Source organism: Capra hircus, chromosome 23 (genome assembly GCF_001704415.2).
Source record: "Capra hircus breed San Clemente chromosome 23, ASM170441v1, whole genome shotgun sequence".
Classification (NCBI taxonomy): Eukaryota; Metazoa; Chordata; class Mammalia; order Artiodactyla; family Bovidae; genus Capra; species Capra hircus.
Genome location: NC_030830.1, coordinates 22082725 through 22102598, shown reverse-complemented (window position 1 = coordinate 22102598; position 19874 = coordinate 22082725). Strand labels below are relative to the sequence as shown.

The following is a 19874-nucleotide window of genomic DNA, read 5'->3' as shown; positions in this document are numbered from 1 at the left end:
ATGGTAAAGAATCTGCCTGCAGTGCAGGAGACCTGGGTTCAAGCTCTGTGTCAGGACGATCCTCTGGAGAAGGAAATGGCACAAACCACTCCAGTATTTTCGCCTGAAGAATTCTACGGTCAGAGGAGCCTGGGGGGCTCCATGGGATCCCAAAGTGTTGGACATGACTGAGAGATTTTCACTCACCCATGAGATCTTACCATCAATTACTGATTGTTACATAATTTTAATCTCACCACATCTGAGAGAGTAGAATGGATTCTTTCATTTTCATAGCTTGAGAGTCTGAGTCCCTGAGATACTAAATGTGTGGCCTGGATTCCCAGAAAATGTTGACCTTGAAACTTAGATGACTCTGGACTTCCTGGGAAGCCCGCCTAGGCACCACCTGGGTGACAGATGAGTGAGTCACTCAGCCATGGAGTGTGGGTCCTAGCGTTCTTGGAGGTGTCTCCAGTTTTTCACCTGAAGACTCCTGCACATACTAAAACTATCTTTTCTCTCTCTTCTTTCCAATGCAAGCAGGCTTTTCTTTAAAAATGCAAAGATAACTTTCCTAATATTAAGGTCAACCTGAGTCCCCCTACCCCCGCTCCACCCCATGACTCATCCCATTGGTAATCTAAATTTCAGTGAAACTACCCTCAGAGTTGTAGTTGAGCATGTGAATCCAGGACAGAAGTTATCTGGGGATTTGGACTTGGCTGATCGGGAAGGCAGTCCTGAAAGTTGATATTTTATTCTAGATGGACTTTGGGAAGGGATGGAAATGCCTGATGAGAGAAGACAGGTGAAAAGATTCCAAAAGCAAACCCCAGTGAGCTCTGGGTTCCAACAAAAGGACTTGGAAAATCTGCCAGCCATTCTTGGCTTATAGTTTCGAGTTTCAATTCCTTCTCAATTATAGACCATTCATTTGGCAAACATGTACTAAATATCTCCTGTGTGCTGGCCGCTGCCTTTAGCAGGAACTGGGGCTGATGGAACCGCACTCTCCTGGCGCTCTAGGTTGGTTCAGTCTTGCTCAGGCTAATATGGGTGAGGAAGTGTTAAGACAAATGGTCAGTGCAACCTGCACAGGTGCCTTGGGGACATATATGTAGACTGGCACCTCTGAGCAGGGAGTTACAAAAACCCTATAAAAGAGACAGCATAGGAGCGGCATTTTGAGTATAAGTGGGAACCCAATGGACACCCGGGACAAATGAACACGACTCATAATCCAGGACATGCACTCCTTTGCCTAGGACAGGACAGGACTCAGACTAAGCTGACTGGGGAGCTTTGCCAGTTTCTTTCCTGGCAAGAAAGTATGCCTCCAACATCTGACTGCTCAGGAATCACACTTACTAAATATTGAGATGAAGAGTGGGCAGGGCGGGGCTTGATTTGAACAGGAAAATCCTGTGGGGGGATTGTTAAAATGCAAAGCCCTGGGCCCCCAGCCCTGGAGTTCTCATCAGTAGGTCTGGGGTAGGTCCTGAAAACTGCATCCCAGGTGATGCCAGTGTAGCCTGTTTTGGGTCTGTACTTTCAGAACTCTATTAGAACCACTTTCTTGCAGGAAGCGCAAGGGTTTATGAATCTAGTTTGGTTTCTAATATCAGAAGGGAGGTATGAGATATAGAATAAACCAGACCACACCTGACCCACCTTGGCGCCGCATGCTTACCCCAGTGACCCAGTGTTTGATTGCCTTGGGGTTATAGGAACTGCAAACAGCCAGGAAGGGACCAGATGTGGAGGTCGGAGAGGGTGCCCCGGAAGCACAGCTCGACACTCAGCACCTGGGGCTGCTGCAGCTCCACAGACGGGCTCCTGCACCCTCAGGTCCTCCCTCACCCCTCAGAAGCCGACTTCCAGGCCCTCCTCTTACTCTACCTCAAATGTTTGGGCCTCTGATGACAGAGGAGCTCTCATCACACTTTCTGATCCAGACAGGGTAACATAAGGTGACAGGCATGGACAAACTTACAGGTTAACAGAATGGGCTGATGATGAGGGCCCCGAAAGTGTTGGCAAACGGCTTCAGTCAGGTGTCCTAGGAGAAACACCAAAGAGTCACGTTGGTCTAGGAGTGTGACTCTCACTTCAGGTGTGAGAGGTCCTGGGTTCAAATCCTGATGGAGCCCACATCCTTTTGGGCTTCCCTGAGAGCTCGGACAGTAAAGAATCTGCCTGTGATGCAGGAGAGCTAGCTTTGATTCCTGGGTTGGGAAGAGCCCCTGAAGAAGGACATGGAAACCCACTCCAGTGTTCTTGCCTGGAGAATCCCCCATGAACAGAGGAGCCTGGCAGGCTACAGTCCATGGGTCGCAAAGAGTTGGACATGACTGAGCGACTAAGGACACAAGAGAAACAGCGAAGTGATTTATCTAATTTTTGAGACTTGGACATGGACGCTAGAGGGCGATCTGAGATTGCTGAAACTACAAGCATTGGTCCAACCACCCTCAGTCATGTCCCACTCTTTATGACCCCAGGCTGCCAGGCTCCTCTGTCTGTGGGCACCCAGGCAAGAATACTGGATTGACCTGTCATTTCCTCTCCCAGGGGATCTTCCTAACCCAGGGATTGAACCGGGGTCTCCTACATTGGCAGGAGGATTCTTTATCACTGAGCCACCTGGGAAACTCCTAGATTGGGCTTTTCTGCTTAAATCAAAAAATTGTCAAATACTATTAAAAAAATAATAATTTTTTAAAGTGGGAATTGCCTGGCAGTCCAGTGGTTAAGGGGCTTCCCTGGTGCTCAGATGGTAAATATTCTGCCTACAATGCAGGAGACTCACTTTTGATACTTGGGTCGGGTATGGCTACCCACTCCAGTATTCTCACCTAGAGAGTTCTAGGGACACAGGAGCCTGGCAGGCTGCAGTCCTGGGGGTCGCAAAGAGTCGGACTATCACTTTCGCTTTCACCAGTGGTTAAGACTTGGCGCTTTCACTGCTGTGGGCTGGTTAGGGTCTCTGGTCTGGGGACTAAGATGCTGCAAGTCACACAGCTAGGCCAAAAGAATACAAATAAAATAGCCAATTTCCTTGAGCAAACAACTTTCACATGTTGATTAATCGTGCCCTTATTTTACCTTTTAATGAATGAAAGACAGATATGTAAAGAAAGAAAATACAACTAAAAGAAAAAGAACATACTCAACTAAAATGGTGGTAGTAATTCAAGGAATAATATATCTATTTTCATACCGTAATCTATTTTTCTTCCAGTTTTATTGAGATATAATTGGCATAGAGTAGTACTGTACACATATAAGATGTAGAGCATACTGATTTGACTTACATACGTTATGAAATGATTATCAGAGAATGATATAATGTTGAGACATTAAAATACCTTTAATTCCGTTCAGTTCAGTCGCTCAGTCGTGTCTGACTCTTTGCGACCCCATGAATCGCAGCACACCAGGCCTCCCTGTCCATCACCAACTCCCGGAGTTCTCTCAAACTCACGTCCATCGAGTTGGTGATGCCATCCAACCATCTCATCGTCTGTTGTCCCCTTCTCCTCCTGCCCTCAATCCCTCCCACCATCAGAGCCTTTTCCAATGAGTCAGCTCTTCGCATGAGGTGGCCAAAGTATTGGAGTTTCAGCTTTAGCATCATTCCTTCCAATGAACACCCAGGACTGATCTCCTTTAAGATGGACTGGTTGGATCTCCTTGCAGTCCAAGGGACTCTCAAGAGTCTTCTCCAGCACCACAGTTCAAAGGCATCAATTCTTTGGCACTCAGCTTTCTTCACAGTACAACTCTCACATCCATACATGACTACTGGAAAAACCATAGCCTTGACTAGACGGACCTTTGTTGGCAAAGTAATATCTTTGCTTTTCAATATGCTATCTAGGTTGGTCATAACTCTCCTTCCAAGGAGTAAGCGTCTTTTAATTTCATGGCTACAGTCACCATCTGCAGTGATTTTGGAGTCCAAAAAATAAAGTCTGACACTGTTACCACTGTTTCCCCATCTATTTCCCATAAAAACCTTAATGAAGGTAAAAATTCTTCAAGTTATTTTTCAGTTTTTTCAGTTCCAATTTTCTCCTTTGGAATTATCTTTTACTTTATATTTTGATTTGGTTCAAAATTCAAATGCTTCAAAAAGGCTAGGCATCTCTTTCACTCTTGTCCCATCCCTAACAGGCAACCACTGATCGAATTCCTTGTTAATTCCTCCAAAGACATTTCATGCATATGCAAGCAAACAGAATTCTATACATATATATTCTTTTCCTCTTCAGATAAGATTTAATATATGCTTTTTTGCAACTTGCTTTTTTACGTTTAACAAGATACCATGAATATACATTTCAAGAGCTTCCTATGTCTTCATTTTTCATTTTTGTTCTTTTATGTTTGTTTTGGGCTGTACCAGGAGGCATGTGGGATCTTAGTTCCCCCACTAAGGATCCAACTAATAAGCCTTGCAATGGAAGCAGAGAGTCTTAACTCCTGGATCTCCAAGGAAGTTCTTTTATTTTTTAAAAAATTTCTTATGGTACTTTATTTATAGATATGCAGTGTTTCTTAACCAGTCCCCTACTTGTAGGCATCTGGATTGTTTTCTTTTAAAGTGAATACAACAACATATAATTTTGAATACAGTCATTTTGCAGATATGCCAGTATGTTTTTGGATACACTCCTAGAAGTGGTACTGCTGGGTGTATGCGGTTTAAAAACTTGGACAGAGATTGTCATATGCACTTTGAGAAAACATTACGAGTTTACAATCCCATCTGTAATATATTTGAGTACCTGTTTTGGTATGGTTATTTTTTAAACTATGAGAATATGTGTGTGTGTGTGTGCTTAGTTGAGTCTAATTCTTTGTGACCCCTTGAACTGTAGCCGGCTAGGGTCCTCTGTCCATGGAATTTTCCAGGCAAGAATACTGGACTGGATTACCATTTCCTCCTCCAGGGGATCTTCTGAACCCAGGGATCGAACACTGGTCTCCCGCATCTCCTACACTGGCAGGCAGATTCTTTACCACTGAACCACCTGGGAAGCCCATGGAAATATGCAGGGATACACATTTGGAAGCCATCTGTGTATAGATGATATTTAAAATCCTGGGGCTGGATAGAACTAGAGCAATTAGGAAATTAGTAAGAACAGAATAAGAAGGCCAGGTAAAGCTCTTAAACATGCCAAGATTTCAAGCAAAAAGAGCCAGCAAAGGAGATTGAGAAGGAACAGCCAGTGCGATAAGAAGAAAGCTAGAACAGTGTGTCATAGCTTTAAGGGTGCATGGTGTGGGGGTGGGGAGCTGGATCATAAATATAAATTCATACAGTCACTCTGGAGAACAATTTGGCATCTCATGGTAAAGATGTGCAATAATTCCACTCCTACAGACATATTCTAGCGTGATGCATAGGGACCAAGAAAACAAAAGTTCACTGCAGGCAGCAGGTCTGCCATAAGAAACAAAGGAAAAGTCAATGAAAAGTAAAAAGAGAGATAAATTGTAGCATATTCATACCATTCCCCAGGTGGCTCAGTGGTGAAGAATCTGCCTGCCAAAGCAGGAGACATGGGAAACAAGAGTTCCACCCCTGGATTGGGAAGATCCCCTGGAGGAAGAAATGGCAACCTACTTCAGTATTTTTGCCTGGAAGATCTCATGGACAGAGGAGCCTGGCGGGCTACAGCCTATGGGGTCGAAAAAGTCAACGACTGAAGGACAGCCACGCATTCATACCATGGCTATTATCCGTCAATGAAAACAAATGAACTATTCGCATAAGCATGGTTCATCTCATACACAATGGTAACTTAAAAAGTAGGCTACAGAATGATAGATTGACAAGAAACAATGTACAGAGTTTTTCTATACAGGGTCTGGGCTGCCACACGCAGGATCTTTTTAGCTGCAACAGGCAAACTCTCAGCTGGCAAGCATTGGGAGAGCAGAGTTCTAGTCACTGGACCACCAGGAAATTCCCCAGAGTCTTAAAACATAGCCAAACAAAAGGATTTAGTAAATCCTTTTTACTAAAAGTCTTCAGTAAGATAAAAGCATACATCAAATTCAAGACACATACACACACATCCCAGGCCATCCTGGCCAGGAAAACGTTAACTGAAACACAAATATCAAAACCACAAATGAAGACTGTCTGCATAAGTTTCTACCTGTTTACTATGTATATCACATATGGCAAGTAATATTAAAATGTTACAAATTGACAAACCTGGTGACTCTATAAAACTTTCTTACAATTCTTTCTCTATTCTATTCTTCCAACTAGAAATACTTTGTAGAAATTTGTGGAGTAAATCCAGAAGAATTGAACAAAATAAATAAAGGGAAGAGTTGCCAAATGTGGGGAAGGCTGATGAGAGGTAAAGAAAGATGAGGACATAGACATCTCCACTAGAATTAACAACACTTTGTTAGTGACCTTGACCAGAAGGACTTCCTTGAGGAATGTGAGCAGAAACCAAAGGAAGTGACTGAAACCAAGAAAGAAGGATGAAGTAAGGACCACAGGCACAAATAAGCCTTGGGTGTCAAACTCTGGGGGTGGGTGGGGCAGGCAGGACTGGGAGGCGGGGTTGGATTCTGAGCATTCTTTGGATCCAGAGCCTAAAGAAAGGGAATTAACATTTATTTAGCTCTTTCCACAATCTTCAGAGAGATCTTCTGAAATAGGTTTTACAAACTGAAGAATGAATTCCTCCAATAGCCCTGGGTCCCTCAGAGAAATGAAGTACTTCGGCCTGGTTTCTGAATACAAAGACAATAATGTGAAGTTCCTGGGGGCTAGCTAGAAACTCATGCTCTGGGCCATTTTTCTTGATAATGTGTGAAAAATCAGTAGATTTTGCTTACCTGAAGCACTAAAAAGAAACGGGGGGGGGGATCTTTGTTAGAATGTTTGCTGTACCAGTATCTGACAAAGGATTTGTATCCAGAGTATATAAACAACTTCTTTGACTTGATAATAAAAAGACAAACAACACAAGTGAGTAAAACACTTAAATGGGACTTTACGAGTGTAAGTATAGTGAGCACTTTAGTGAGTCTATTGATGGTTTTTAACAAATGCATGCAGCTGTGTCATCCACAGCCCTTTTCACAGTATAGAATGTTCCTCCCCCCAAAAAGACAGAAAAGAAAAAAAGACTTGCCTTCACCCTAGAACATTCATTCCCTTTGCTCCCTTTCATTTTCACTGATCTGGTAACTATCCCCATTGGAGTCGTTTTGCCTGTTTTAAAACTTCATACAAAGGCACTCAGAGTATGGCCTTCTCTGAGTCTGGCTTATAATAAAGATACATTAATTGAAATTCGTATGTGACAAAGTTCTCAGAAAAAAAACAAGTCAGGGGAAAATAGAAAGTCAAAATTTAGAAATCACTGGTTTCCCTGTAGCTCAGTGAGTAAAGAATCTGCTTGTAATGTGGGTCGGGAAGATCCCCTGGAGAAGGAAATGGCAACCCATTCCAGTTATTCTTGCCTGGAGAATCCCATGGGCAGAGGAGCCTGGCAGCCTACAGTCCACGGGGTCACAAGAGTCAGACACAACTCGGTGGCTAAACCACCACCACACACCCATCAGAAAAGCTAAAGTAAAATATTGGCAAAAATGTGAAATAACCTGAACTCTTATCCATTGCGTATAGGAATATAAAACAATGTCTTTGGAAATTAAGTTATGGATCTTCAAAGAAAATAAAACAACAAAGGCTTTATGGCCAGTGTTTATAATACATTCCTTGGTATTTACTCAAGAAAAATGAAGATATATGTCCCTGAGAACCATATAGAAGAATGTTCTTAGTTGCTTTATTTGTAGTATCCAAACACTGGGAATACCCTCAAATGTCCAAAAATCGTGGTCCAGTCTGCAAAGGAATGTGCTATGCTGTGCTCAGTCGCTTCAGCTGTGTCCATCTCTGAGGGACCCTATGGACTGTAGTGCGCCAGGCTCCTCTGTCCATGGGATTCTCCAGACAAGAATACTGGAGTGGGTTGCCATGCCCTCCTCCAGGGGATCTTCCCAACCCAGGGATCAAACCCAGGTCTCTTAGGTCTCCTGCATTGGCAGGCAGGCTCTTCACCACTAGTGCCACCGGGGAAGCCCAGCAAGGGAATCCTACTCAGCAGTGAAAGCGAAGAACTGCTGATGCATATAACAACCTGGACCCAGTGTCTGTGGGTCACAGAGATGTTCTGCCAGATGCAGAAAGCCAGACAGAGAAGCACACTCTGTGAGTGCATGTGCGTGAAGTTTTAAAACAGGCAAACGGACTCTACGGTGACAGTCACCAGATCAGTGAGAAGGAAAGGGAGCAAAGGGAATGTCCACCATTCTATACTTTGACAGGCTCTGGAGGACACAGCTGCAGGTATTTGTTAAAAATTGTCAATAGATTCACTGAAGTGTTCTATTCATAAATACATAAATCCTACCTCAATTTACCTGTGTTTGTAATTTTAAAAAAAATTGTTTCTGTTTTGTTTTGGTTGTGCTGTGAGGCATGCCTGCCATTTCCTAACTTCCCATATCAAACCCAACCCTGGCAGTGAAACAAGGAGTCCCAACCACTGGATCTCCAGGGAATTCCCTACCAGGAGTTTAAGATCACTGTCTCCTTTAATCTACACAGTGTTCCTGTGAAGAGGAACTTTCCATTTCAGAGATCTATACCCGAGATTCCAGGGTTTAAATAATCAGTCTACAACATTGCCCAGGAGCAAAGCTGAATGGGTACCCAGGACTCCTCCCTCCAAGCCTGCCCTGTTTCCATGATCCCATCTCAGGACCCCAAAGAAGGAGGAAGACTTTGAATGGGTGGTGAGACTGGGGATATTGAATCAGCTGCATATGCACAGAAAGAGAGGCGAAGCCTCCTCTCCCCTCCCCCATCCCCTCCAAGGAACTAAACTCATCCCCTCTGACTCACCGGGTACCCCTCTCTCTACAATGGCTAGAACTGGGAAGGAAGGAAGAAGAAATTGCTTTTGCATTTTGTGGGCCCTTCTCCTCCTGGGGTCTCTGCCTTTCCACCTTTTATGCCCCACACTGGTCCATCCACCTCACAACTGAGTGCCTTACTGAGTGCCAAGAGCTGTGCTTGTCTCTGGGGGTAAGCAAAGGAGTAAGACAGCTCCTGCTCTCAAAAAGTTTACTGTCTAAGGGGAATGAAGACACTAGAGAAGGTTGCAATAATCTTCTGTGTTCAAATTGGGTGCCATCCCCATCATTGGAGGGAGGGTGCTTAGTATCTTCAGTCGTGTCTGGCTCTGTCTGTCCATGGGATTCTCCAGGCAAGAATACTGGAGTGGGTTGCCATGCCCTCCTCCAGTGTTCTATTCATAAATGCATAAATCCGACCTCAATTTACCTGTGTTTGTAACTTTAAAAAAAAAATTGTCCCTCCAGGGGATCTTATTGACCCAGGATTGAACCGGAGACTCATTTCTCCTGCACTGCCAGGCAGGTTCTTTACCACTAGTGCCACCAGGGAGGACAGGGACAATTCAGGGAAGGGCACCTGGGTAGAGCTGACACAGAGGGTATGACAGGCTCCAGAACTCTACTGGAATTCAAGTCTGGACACAGGTAAATAATGTCTTTCTGACTGAATTCTTTCCAGGCTTCCTGAGAGATGAGCAAGCTCATTCCAGAACAAGGAAGACAGGTGGGGTGAAGAGACTATTCCCCAAGGACATAGGCCCAGGTCACTTCTACTAGTTACCACTGCCTGCCCACCCTTCACACTTCTAGGTCCAACCTTCTTCCAAACCCCTCAAACCCCTTGACTACATTCTATGATGTTCAGCATGGGTACCATGACCTTAGCCAGCTGCAGAACCAGACTGCTCAGGAACAAAGTAGCATTGATCCTGGCCGAATCACTAGGGGAGGTGAAGTCCCTTTGAGGCAGAGATAAACTTGGCAGTTCAGCCTCATTAAAAGCTTTAATTATAATTCCAAATGGTCTACAGACCCATGAAAGATCATTCAACTGATTAGCCATAACATCTACAGCTGATAAAGACACAGGGACAGGGGTGTTCTTTAAAATGGAAACTTTGGAGACTGGAGACAGTTTCCTTAATTGTAAACAGAATCTAACAATGTAAATGAAAATACCTACCACCCTCTGACCCAGCAATCTACAGCGGGGAATATCTCCTATAGAGATTTCATGTTAAGAACATCTAAGGATGTTTATTGTCGATTTATTTGTAGTGTTGCACTGGAAACAGATCAAGTGCTCATCAAGTGAAAGACTAGATAGATTGTGATTTACCCATAGTATAGACTGATGTGCAGCTATTAAAGAGAGGAGTTTAATCTATGTATACAGAGGGACATCTATGAATTACAGACTGTTATGAACAGTAGGTTCATTATATTAATGAACTCAGGTTCGATTTTGGGGTCTAAAAGATCCCCTGGAGAAGGAAATGGCAACCTGCTCTGGTCTTCTTGCCTGGAAAAGTCCATGGACAGAGAAACCTGGTGGGCTACAGGCCACAGAGTCAGAGGCGACTGAGCGACTGAACACATGAACAGTATTAGGCTATTTCTGTAAGAAGAACAACAACAAAGAAACCTCAGATACGCGGACAGATGCTTGTATGTCATTAAAGAAACATTTGGAGGGGTACAGTGCAGACTTAATGCAGTTACCTCCTGGTGGTGCTAACAGAATATATTTGTTACCTTTACTTTTCAGCTTCTCCTGGCTTCCCCTTCCTCTCACTCTCACCTCTCTATCTCCCGGCAGACTACAAGCAGAGAGCTGACTCCTGGATTTGAGGTAACACTATCTGGATTTGGGAAAAGAAGATTTCAGCTTGCAGACCTCACAGGAGAGGTCATAGGGTCAGTTGTTGAGAAGAAAGAGGTTGGTTTACTGTGAGCAGTGGAAAATGAGTAAATTGAGATATAGGGAGATATTTTCCCAGACTGGATAAAGCCTAAACCCTTCTGTCTTCAACCCTCCATTCTTTCCCTTTCTTCTTTCTGCCTTGACAGAAGCCAGAAGTTAAAATTAGTGGTTTGCTACCGTGGTTTAGAGCAAGACTTCATTGGTCCCCATCAGCCATTTCAGCTAGTTCTCCCAACCAGTGAGGTGATGGCTGGGCTGACAGCAGCAAGACCATCATCACATCTTTAGGAAACCTTGCCAGGCCAGCCACACTTGGCAGGGAGTAGTGGCCCTCACCTGCCCTCGCTGTGTCATGCTCTATAACCAGATGCTTGCATTTGTCTTTGTGCAGGTTCTAGACATTGCACTCATAATAAAGGATTATGTGGAGAGTTTGTTAGCCCAGCTCTAAATTCGTTTGGAGGACTTGTTTTTTAATGACTCTCTAAGACCCAAGTAGCTCAAGTGATAAAGAATCTGCCTGCAATGCAGGAGACCCGGGTTCAATCCCTGGGTGGAGAAGAACCCCTGGAGAAGGGAACAGCAATCCACTCCAGTATTCTTGCCTGGAGAATTCCAGGGACAGAGAAGCCTAGCAGGCTATAGTTCGAGTTGCAGAGAGTCAGACACGATTGAGCCACACACACACACACACACACACACACACACACACAGACCCAAGAAGTGCTTCCCAGGTGGCGCTCGTGGTAAAGAACCTGCCTACCAATGCAGGAGACTCGAGTTTGATCCCTGGGTTAGGAAGATCCCCTGGGGGAGGGCATCGCAACCCATTCCAGTATTCTTGCCTGGAGAATCCCATGGACAGAGGAGCCTGGCAGGCTACAGTTCATGGGATCGAAAGAGTCGGACACAACTGAAGCAACTGAGCATGCACCATGCACGCACAAGACCCAAGAGAGTGGAGGAGCCAGGTCTGATGACTCAACTGGCTTGCCATCTCCTGCAGAGAGCTGGCCTGGGCAGAAGTGAAGCTACCTACCCTTCAGGTTTAACAGGAGGGTGGGGAGGGAAGGGGAGGGTGCCTCAGCCTTGCCAGCCTCAGCACCCCAAGACATGGCTGGAAAGAACTGCAGACAAGCTTAACTTTCCACTAAGGTTCTGGGTCGGACTCCAGGCAAGCACAGGACTGATCTGGCTCAGATGTCTGGCTACCAGCCAACCAGGCACCCAGGCACCCTCCCCTCCTGTCTCTCCCTCTGGTATGGGACTCTTGCCAAGAAACATACCACTTAGAGCAATCAGATTACTGATTGTAATCTCAAAAGGGTATTGTTGAGTGAGGGGAAAGGCAGAAGGTGTTTTAGGGGCTGCTGGGAAGACAGCGGTGCAGGGGCCACATGGGGAGAAGGGATTCTGGGAGCCTAGAAGGTGGCGAGTGACGCAAGGAGCATTGCTGTAGATTTCCTAGGTCCACCCCTCCCCCTCCTCTGGGAGGCTGTCTTCTTGGCAGACAGCAGATAGATGCATGACAAAGGGGCCCTGATGGCTCTGTCTTGGGGGTTGGGGAGATGGCTGGGGAGGGGCCCCTCCGGTCCAAAGCACAGCTCCCCACCCCCACCAGGTCCCTTAATCAGGTTTTTTTGGCAGTTAGTGGCTTAGAGGCAAATATAGCTCCAATTTCGGTGCCCTGTAGATCTTTCATCAGACCTATGGGAAGTCTTGAAATGTACGCATATATTAGTTGCTCAAAAAGTACTCACAGATGAGCTGGAACAGCGGCTATGTGATATGAATTTAGGAGAGAGTAAAAAAAAAAAAAAAAAAAAGAAAGGCTCAAAGGATTCCCAGATACGACCAAGCTGAAGACAGCAAGCCACAGTCAAGAGGACCCCCAGCAGGACCCCCAGCACCTCAGAAGGCAGATGCTCAGCAAACAGCCTCAGACAGGGCGGGGATGAAGAGATGTCTAAGTCGACAGAGGTCCATGTTCCAGGCTCAGGATTCTGGCCTTCCAAGCTGTATGGAGCTCTGGTTCACAGCCTTTCTGGAGTCCCCCCAATTCACCTCAGGGCCTTCACTTGGAGCAAGTTTGGGGAGCAGACAGACAAACATCATTCCTAGCAGACAGGCAATCTGAAAGCTATTCTCTTGCAAACAGAGAATAAGCACTAAGCCTGCAGTGTGAGCCCTCAGGACCGGCCCAGACCCGGTGGGAGAGCTTAGGGCAGGCTTCCTGCACCTCCACCCCAAGTCGCTCTCCATCTCCTCATCTTTTTGCCGGCCCCCCTAAACAAAGGCCTGGGGGGCTGGGGGAGGGGTAGAAGATGAGGCTGAATGCCTGCGTCCTTTAGAGGGGGACGGATACCTAGGCCCCAGTGGGCGGCCCTGTCTGAGGCTCACAGTCTTTGAGGGGTTGGGGGGGTTGCTGCAGGAGCTCTTTTAGCTGCTCTGAGGGGGATTCTTGCGAGGGGATTGGGGCTGGGGGTTGGGGGGCAGGAAGCTATCCCCAGGGGAGCCATCCAGGCCCATTCAAGGGTTGAGCACTTGTTTAGGGTTAGAGCTGCCCCCTCTGGGGACCAGGATTGTCCAGCCAAGGCCATTGTCCGGCCCCTTCCCCCAGTCCCTCCCAAGCCCCTTTGAACCTGAAGTCAGATATTTTTTTTCTCTCCTTCTCCCTCCTAGGCTTTCCCCACCCAGGGCCTAGGGCTGAAGGTCTGGGCTGGTAGGAGGGGGAGGGAGAACCTTCAACTGTGGTTCTAGATATTTGGGTCTCTGAAGAGGGGGGCAAGGAACTTGATGCACGGACCCACAGTGGGGGACCCGTGGTGTGGTGTCCAATCCCTCTGGCTGGACAAAGGTAGGGAGACTCAGGCCTAGTCAGTCCAGAGCCTGGCCCCTAGAAGGGAAAGTAGGGTTTCCATCCCTGGGTCTGGTAGGTGAGGAGCCTCTGGAATCAGGAAAGCTGGGGATGGATGGAAGCTGGTCTGGTAGCCTGCCCCTGGTGATAGGGTGGATTTTAGCAGGCTGGGCAGAGGGGTGCCAGGCATCACAGTTTTGAAAAGTGAAAGTGTTAGTCATGTGCGACTCTTTTCAACCCACGGATTGTAGCCTGCCGAGTTCCTCTGTCCATGGGATTTCCCAGGCAAGCATACTGGAGTGGGTCGCCATTCCTTTCTTCAGATCTTCCCAACCCAAGAATACAACCAGGGTCTCTGGCATTGCAGGCAGATTCTTTACCATCTGAGCCACCAGGGAAACGAATCTGGCCAGTTGTCTAAATGGGAACTGCCTAGGTTCCTGGACTGGGATACTGGAGGACAATGGGGAAGGAGCCTGTTAAGAATTGAGGAGTAGCCCCAGTGGGACTTGACACATACAGCATAAATGTTTGAGGAGTTGAGAGGGTGGCTGGGCTCGGGTGAGGAGACAGTGCCAGGGTGTCTGGAGAGGGGTCCGGAAGAACGTGCAGGGGGCATGGAAGGGACCCCTCACCCCTGCTGTGTGTGAGCCTGGGGAGGGCTGGGCAGCCTGCTGGGAGCTGGAAGTGAAGGCCCGCATGGGGGACCTGTGCCGAGAGCCTAGGAGTCTGGGGCCTGGGGAGGCGCCTGGGTGGAGATCCCTGGCTTTCCCCTTCCAGACACCACTGCCACCAGCAGGCAAACACCCTCCGCCTCAGTTTCTCCCACCCCCACCGTCCCTTCCCCCCACCCATCCAGGGGGCGGGGCCAGAGGTCAAGGCTAGTGGGTGGGATTGGGGAGGGAGAGAGGTGTTGAGCAGTCTCTAGGAGATCCCTCGTTTTCCTAGGCCCCCGGCTCGGGGTGCCTTCCTTCCCCATGGCGGGACACCTCGCTTCTGACTTCGCCTTTTCGCCCCCGCCGGGCGGTGGAGGCGATGGGCCGGGAGGGCCAGAGCCGGGCTGGGTTGATCCTCGGACCTGGATGAGCTTCCAAGGGCCTCCTGGTGGGTCGGGGATCGGACCGGGGGTTGTGCCCGGCGCCGAGGTGTGGGGGCTTCCCCCGTGCCCCCCGCCCTATGACTTGTGCGGAGGGATGGCCTACTGTGCGCCGCAGGTTGGAGTGGGGCCAGTGCCCCCAGGCGGCCTGGAGACCCCTCAGCCCGAGGGCGAGGCGGGAGCCGGGGTGGAGAGCAACTCCGAGGGGGCCTCCCCGGACCCCTGTGCCGCCCCTGCAGGCGCCGCGAAGCTGGACAAGGAGAAGCTGGAGCCGAACCCTGAGGAGGCGAGTGAGCTGCTGAGGGCGGGGGGTCCGGTGAATGCGCAGGCCGGGGGCGGCCACGCGAGGAGAGGTGGTCGGGGACCCAAGGAAGGGAGCAGGCGGAGACGGCTCCCCGGGGCAGGGACCGGTGTGTGGCGGCTGCAGGCCGCTCTGAGCTGGAGCCAGGTGGGAACCAGGGGCCGGAATTTAAGGGAGAACCGCAGGTGAGGGCAGGGCGGCCTGGGGCAGTCGGAAGCCGGCCTTGCTTCCCCCCTCGGCCCTTGTCAAGTAGGTCCTTCCACTTCCTAGGTCTGACCTGGGTCGGGTCACTCATTACCAGCCAGCACCAGCCAGCACCAGCCAGCACCAGACCTAGCTTGGGGTCTGAGCCCCTTCTACCCTGATCTCTTCTGGGAAATTTGCGCCTTATCAGACCTGGGATCTCGGGCCTTAGGGTTAAGTGTGGCCTGAGGGTGAAAACAGTGCTTATCCTAGGGTTATTGTTCCTGAGAGTCTAGGGTGTGACTGGTTTCTGAAAGAAGCTCCTGTTTGGGCTGTGTGGATGTGTGGAGTCTGGGTTTTCCTTCCATCAAGTTTAGGGCTTGTCTTCCCTTGACCTCTGCCTTGCACCCAATGAGTCACGATCAGGCAGAGCGCACACCCTGACACCCCCTTATAAAAAAGCTGGAACACCAATTTCAGCCGTAATTACATAAGCAGTGTACAGGGGGAGAAAAGGGGAACAAGTCATCTGCAGGCCATTCCTCAAATGGAGGGTTTGCTGAGGGACTGAAGTCTTCTCCATCTAACCCGCTGGGGACTATTAAGGATGTATCTTCTAGTCTGAGGAAGAGACAAGTGCAAGCAATTAGAGATCAAGTACTAAGCCTTTAGACCTCTCCGGAGGAGGTGTGATTGGTTTCAGCTGACCAAGTAGCTCTAGACGCTCTTTGCTGGAGGCGACTGCTGAGCCTTGAATAATAATGGCTGCCAATTGTGGTCCATTTCCTAAGTGCCTGGCTGTGGGCTCAGTTTCTACATCATTATCTCATTAACTGGCAGAAAATCTTCTAGGGAGGTATTATTAGCCTGTTTCACGGGTCTTAACTGCTAAATGGTGCAGCTGGACTTTGAACTGGGGTTTATCTTACTTCAAATCCCCAAAATATGATTCAGAAAAGCCAAGATGAGAAGACCTGACATTTACAGATTTGCAACATTGGTTGAGCAGAAGTTGAGTTTTACAGGACTGATGTCCCATCAAATAGTGGGTTGGCCACAAAGTTCATTCATGCTTTTCTATAACCTCTTACAGAGAAGCTCAAATGAACTTTTTGGCCAACCCAATACTTCTTTAGGTTTCTAGGACTGCACAGAGGCCTGGCTACTGTTCTCCATCTTCTGGCCACTGGCCTGCATTGGAGAGGCTCCATTCATCCCCCTTTGCTCTGTCTACTTTCCTTTCATCCACTGTCAAGGCTCAAATGTCTTGTAGACAGAACCACCACACGTTCAGTCTCCTGGGATGGCTCCTTGCACTGCCCCCTCCCTGCCCATTACCCAGAAACTCAAGGCTCAAATTTGTCATCTCATTCCTTTCACATCCTTATATCCAGTCCTTTGGAAATACTGCGATCTTTACCTTGGATAGACATCCTGGTCCCATTCGCCATCATCTATGCTGGGATTGCTGCAGTTGCCTCCTTACTCTGTGGTCAGTACATCAACTGGAGTAATCAAGAGTCAGGTCATTTCACTGCACAAAACCCTTCAGCGACTTTCCATTTCTCTGAGTAAAACTTAGTCATGGTGGCAGCTGCAGGATCTGCCCTGCTCACTTCTCTGATCGCATCAGCTCCTCTTCCCTTTCCTCAGTCCTCTCACCCTCCCCCGGCCATGCTAGCTTTGTTACTGGCCTTGCTGCTGACTTTGCTACTGCCCACCTCAGGGCCTTTCCATTTGACTCCTTCCTTTTGCTCAAACATGACCTCTGACTGTCTTATTCAAAATTGACCCTTTCCCCATAATTCCCTACTCTGCTTTACTTTTGTCCATAGCACTTCTAACCTACTGAATAAGAATTATTTCATCACAATGAAAGCTCTATGGGGCCAGGGTTTTTTGTCTTTGTAGCCACTGGCTTACAGAAGGTGCCTAATAAATCTGTGAAATGTGTCAATGAGGATGCTTTTATATTGCAAGAAAACAAATAAAAATATTTTATTTAAAAATAAGGGATAATCAGGTTTTTAAAAAATTGGGCACTAACTATATAAAAAACACTTTATTCATACCTCATATGACATCTGTTTTGTAGTGTGGATGTGTTTGTGAACGTGCATATTTTGTTGTGGTTTGTGGGACCTTCAAAGTAATCTGAGAGAATCAGAGACATGGTGCTCTGTATTTCTCTAGATGCAAAACTTCCTCAAACTGGGGTTAATAAGAGTCAAAAGCTTTTGTGAGTACTAAAGAACTAAAAGGCAGGGGCCCCCTTCCTAACCTGATATGTGTCCTCCTTGAGGTTAGGGCTTCTCTTTGCATCATTGAATGGTGTTCTGCTTCTGGTGGGTGTGTTGCTTTCTGGGCTAGATAACATTTGTGTTATTTCTGGTTGTTAGGTGGGCAGCCTAGAGGCAGAGATACTCTCACATACCTTGGGGCCCCAGTGGAAGAGGGGGTGAGGTAGATAGCTGTCATATGTTCTTACATATCCTCTGCCTCTTAAAATGCAGTCCCAGGACATCAAAGCTCTTCAGAAAGACCTTGAACAATTTGCCAAGCTCCTAAAGCAGAAGAGGATCACCCTAGGATATACCCAGGCCGATGTGGGGCTCACCCTGGGGGTTCTCTTTGGTGAGTCTCCTACAGCATGTTTTGACCCACAAAACACAGGGGGACTACATCTGCCCTGGAACAAACATCCCTGAAATGGGGACTTTCTTCCCCACCAAGGGAGTGGTGGAGGGTGGAGTTGGGGGGAAGGTACTCGACATGGACTTTTGAGTTTCTCTGGGAGGAGTAGCCAGTGTGGGGTCTTGGAAGGGTGGGAACAGGTGGCAAGGCCTGTGTCGGTCTTGTGGCAAAGGGAGCCTACCTGCTACCTCACCTTGCTTCTTCCAACCCACCTCCCCAGGAAAGGTGTTCAGCCAAACGACTATCTGCCGTTTTGAGGCTTTGCAGCTCAGTTTCAAGAACATGTGTAAGCTGCGGCCCCTGCTGCAGAAGTGGGTGGAGGAAGCTGACAACAACGAGAATCTGCAGGAGGTGAGGGTGGGAGGGATGCACAGGGACGGCCCTATCTCAAGTCTGATTTCCACTGCTTTCATCTCTGGCTGGCAGCGCGCCCTCTGGGAGCCAGTGGCCCTCAATGGCATGAAGTGTGGTTCCTCTGTTCTGCTGAGAGAAGGTCCAGGATCACTTGTCTAAACCTATCTTTCCAGGATCTTTTTCATACCCCCTGGCCCTTGTGACAACTGGCTGCTGCTCCTGAATAGTTGGCTCTTGAGTCACTGTCCCCAGTACTGGTCCTTAGCAGGTTTGGGGCTTGCCCGCCCATTTCTTTCCTTGTCATCTCCTCCCCACCTGTTCAGATATGCAAGGCAGAGACCCTTGTGCAGGCCCGAAAGAGAAAGCGGACGAGTATCGAGAACCGAGTGAGAGGCAACCTGGAGAGCATGTTCCTGCAGTGCCCGAAGCCCACCCTGCAGCAAATTAGCCACATCGCCCAGCAGCTCGGGCTGGAGAAGGACGTGAGTGCACCTGCCCCTGTCCCTGTGTGTGCCGTCTCCTCCTCCCCGGTCACAGGACCAAATGCCCCTCCCGTGTCCTCCACTCCTAGGTGGTCCGAGTGTGGTTCTGCAACCGTCGCCAGAAGGGCAAACGATCAAGCAGTGACTACTCCCAACGCGAGGATTTTGAGGCTGCTGGGTCTCCTTTCGCAGGGGGACCCGTATCCTTTCCTCTGGCGCCAGGGCCCCCTTTTGGCACCCCAGGCTACGGGGGCCCTCACTTCACTACGCTGTACTCTTCGGTCCCATTCCCTGAGGGTGAGGCCTTTCCCTCGGTGTCTGTCACCGCTCTGGGTTCTCCTATGCATTCAAACTGAGGTGCCTGCTCACCCCAGGAATGGGGGGCAGAGGAAGGGGAGAGCTAGGGAGAGAACCCTGGGGTTTGTACTAGGGCTTTGGGATTAAGTTTTTCATTCACTAAGAAAGGAATTGGGAACACAATGGGTGTGGGGGCAGGGAGTTTGGGGAAACTGGTTGGAGGGAAGGTGAAGTTCAATGATGCTCTTGACTTTAATCCCCACATCACTCATCACTTTGTTCTTAAATAAAGAAGCCTGGGACCTAGTAGGTGGATATTTTTGTCTTTGGTTTATCCTCTAGTTATTGAAGAGTGGATAGGATATTTAATAGTGGGTATTAACAGCTCTCAGACCTCAATGACCCCGAAACGAAGGTTGTTTACACTGTGCAGTCACAATGTCAGAGGGAGCTGTGGGGTTGGATCCTAAGTTTATATGGACAGGGCTCTTTATAAGTGTGAGCTAGTTCTTAGGAACCTCTGACTTGCAGTCCTGCAGAAATTGGAGATGAACACCTTTGCCCAAAGAGGCAGTTATTACATAGTCCGTTCCCTATTAGGATCTGGGTTTTTGCTTTCCTCCATTCTTCTCTGTAGTCCTCAGTGGCTTTGTGCTAAGAAATCAAGTCTTTACTCATTGCTTCTATCACCCCAACCAGAAACTCCACTTTGTGCTTTCTTGATACTGGGGTCCATT

At 48.1% G+C, this 19874-nt stretch overlaps 1 protein-coding gene across 1 annotated transcript; it reads left to right on the top strand.

Annotated features, from left to right (window-relative positions):
* Positions 14708-19196, top strand: POU5F1 (OCT4 protein). Its single transcript, NM_001285569.1, is given in 5 exon segments — positions 14708-15112; positions 17824-17944; positions 18225-18355; positions 18682-18840; positions 18930-19196. Coding segments are annotated over 5 exon segments (1083 nt in total).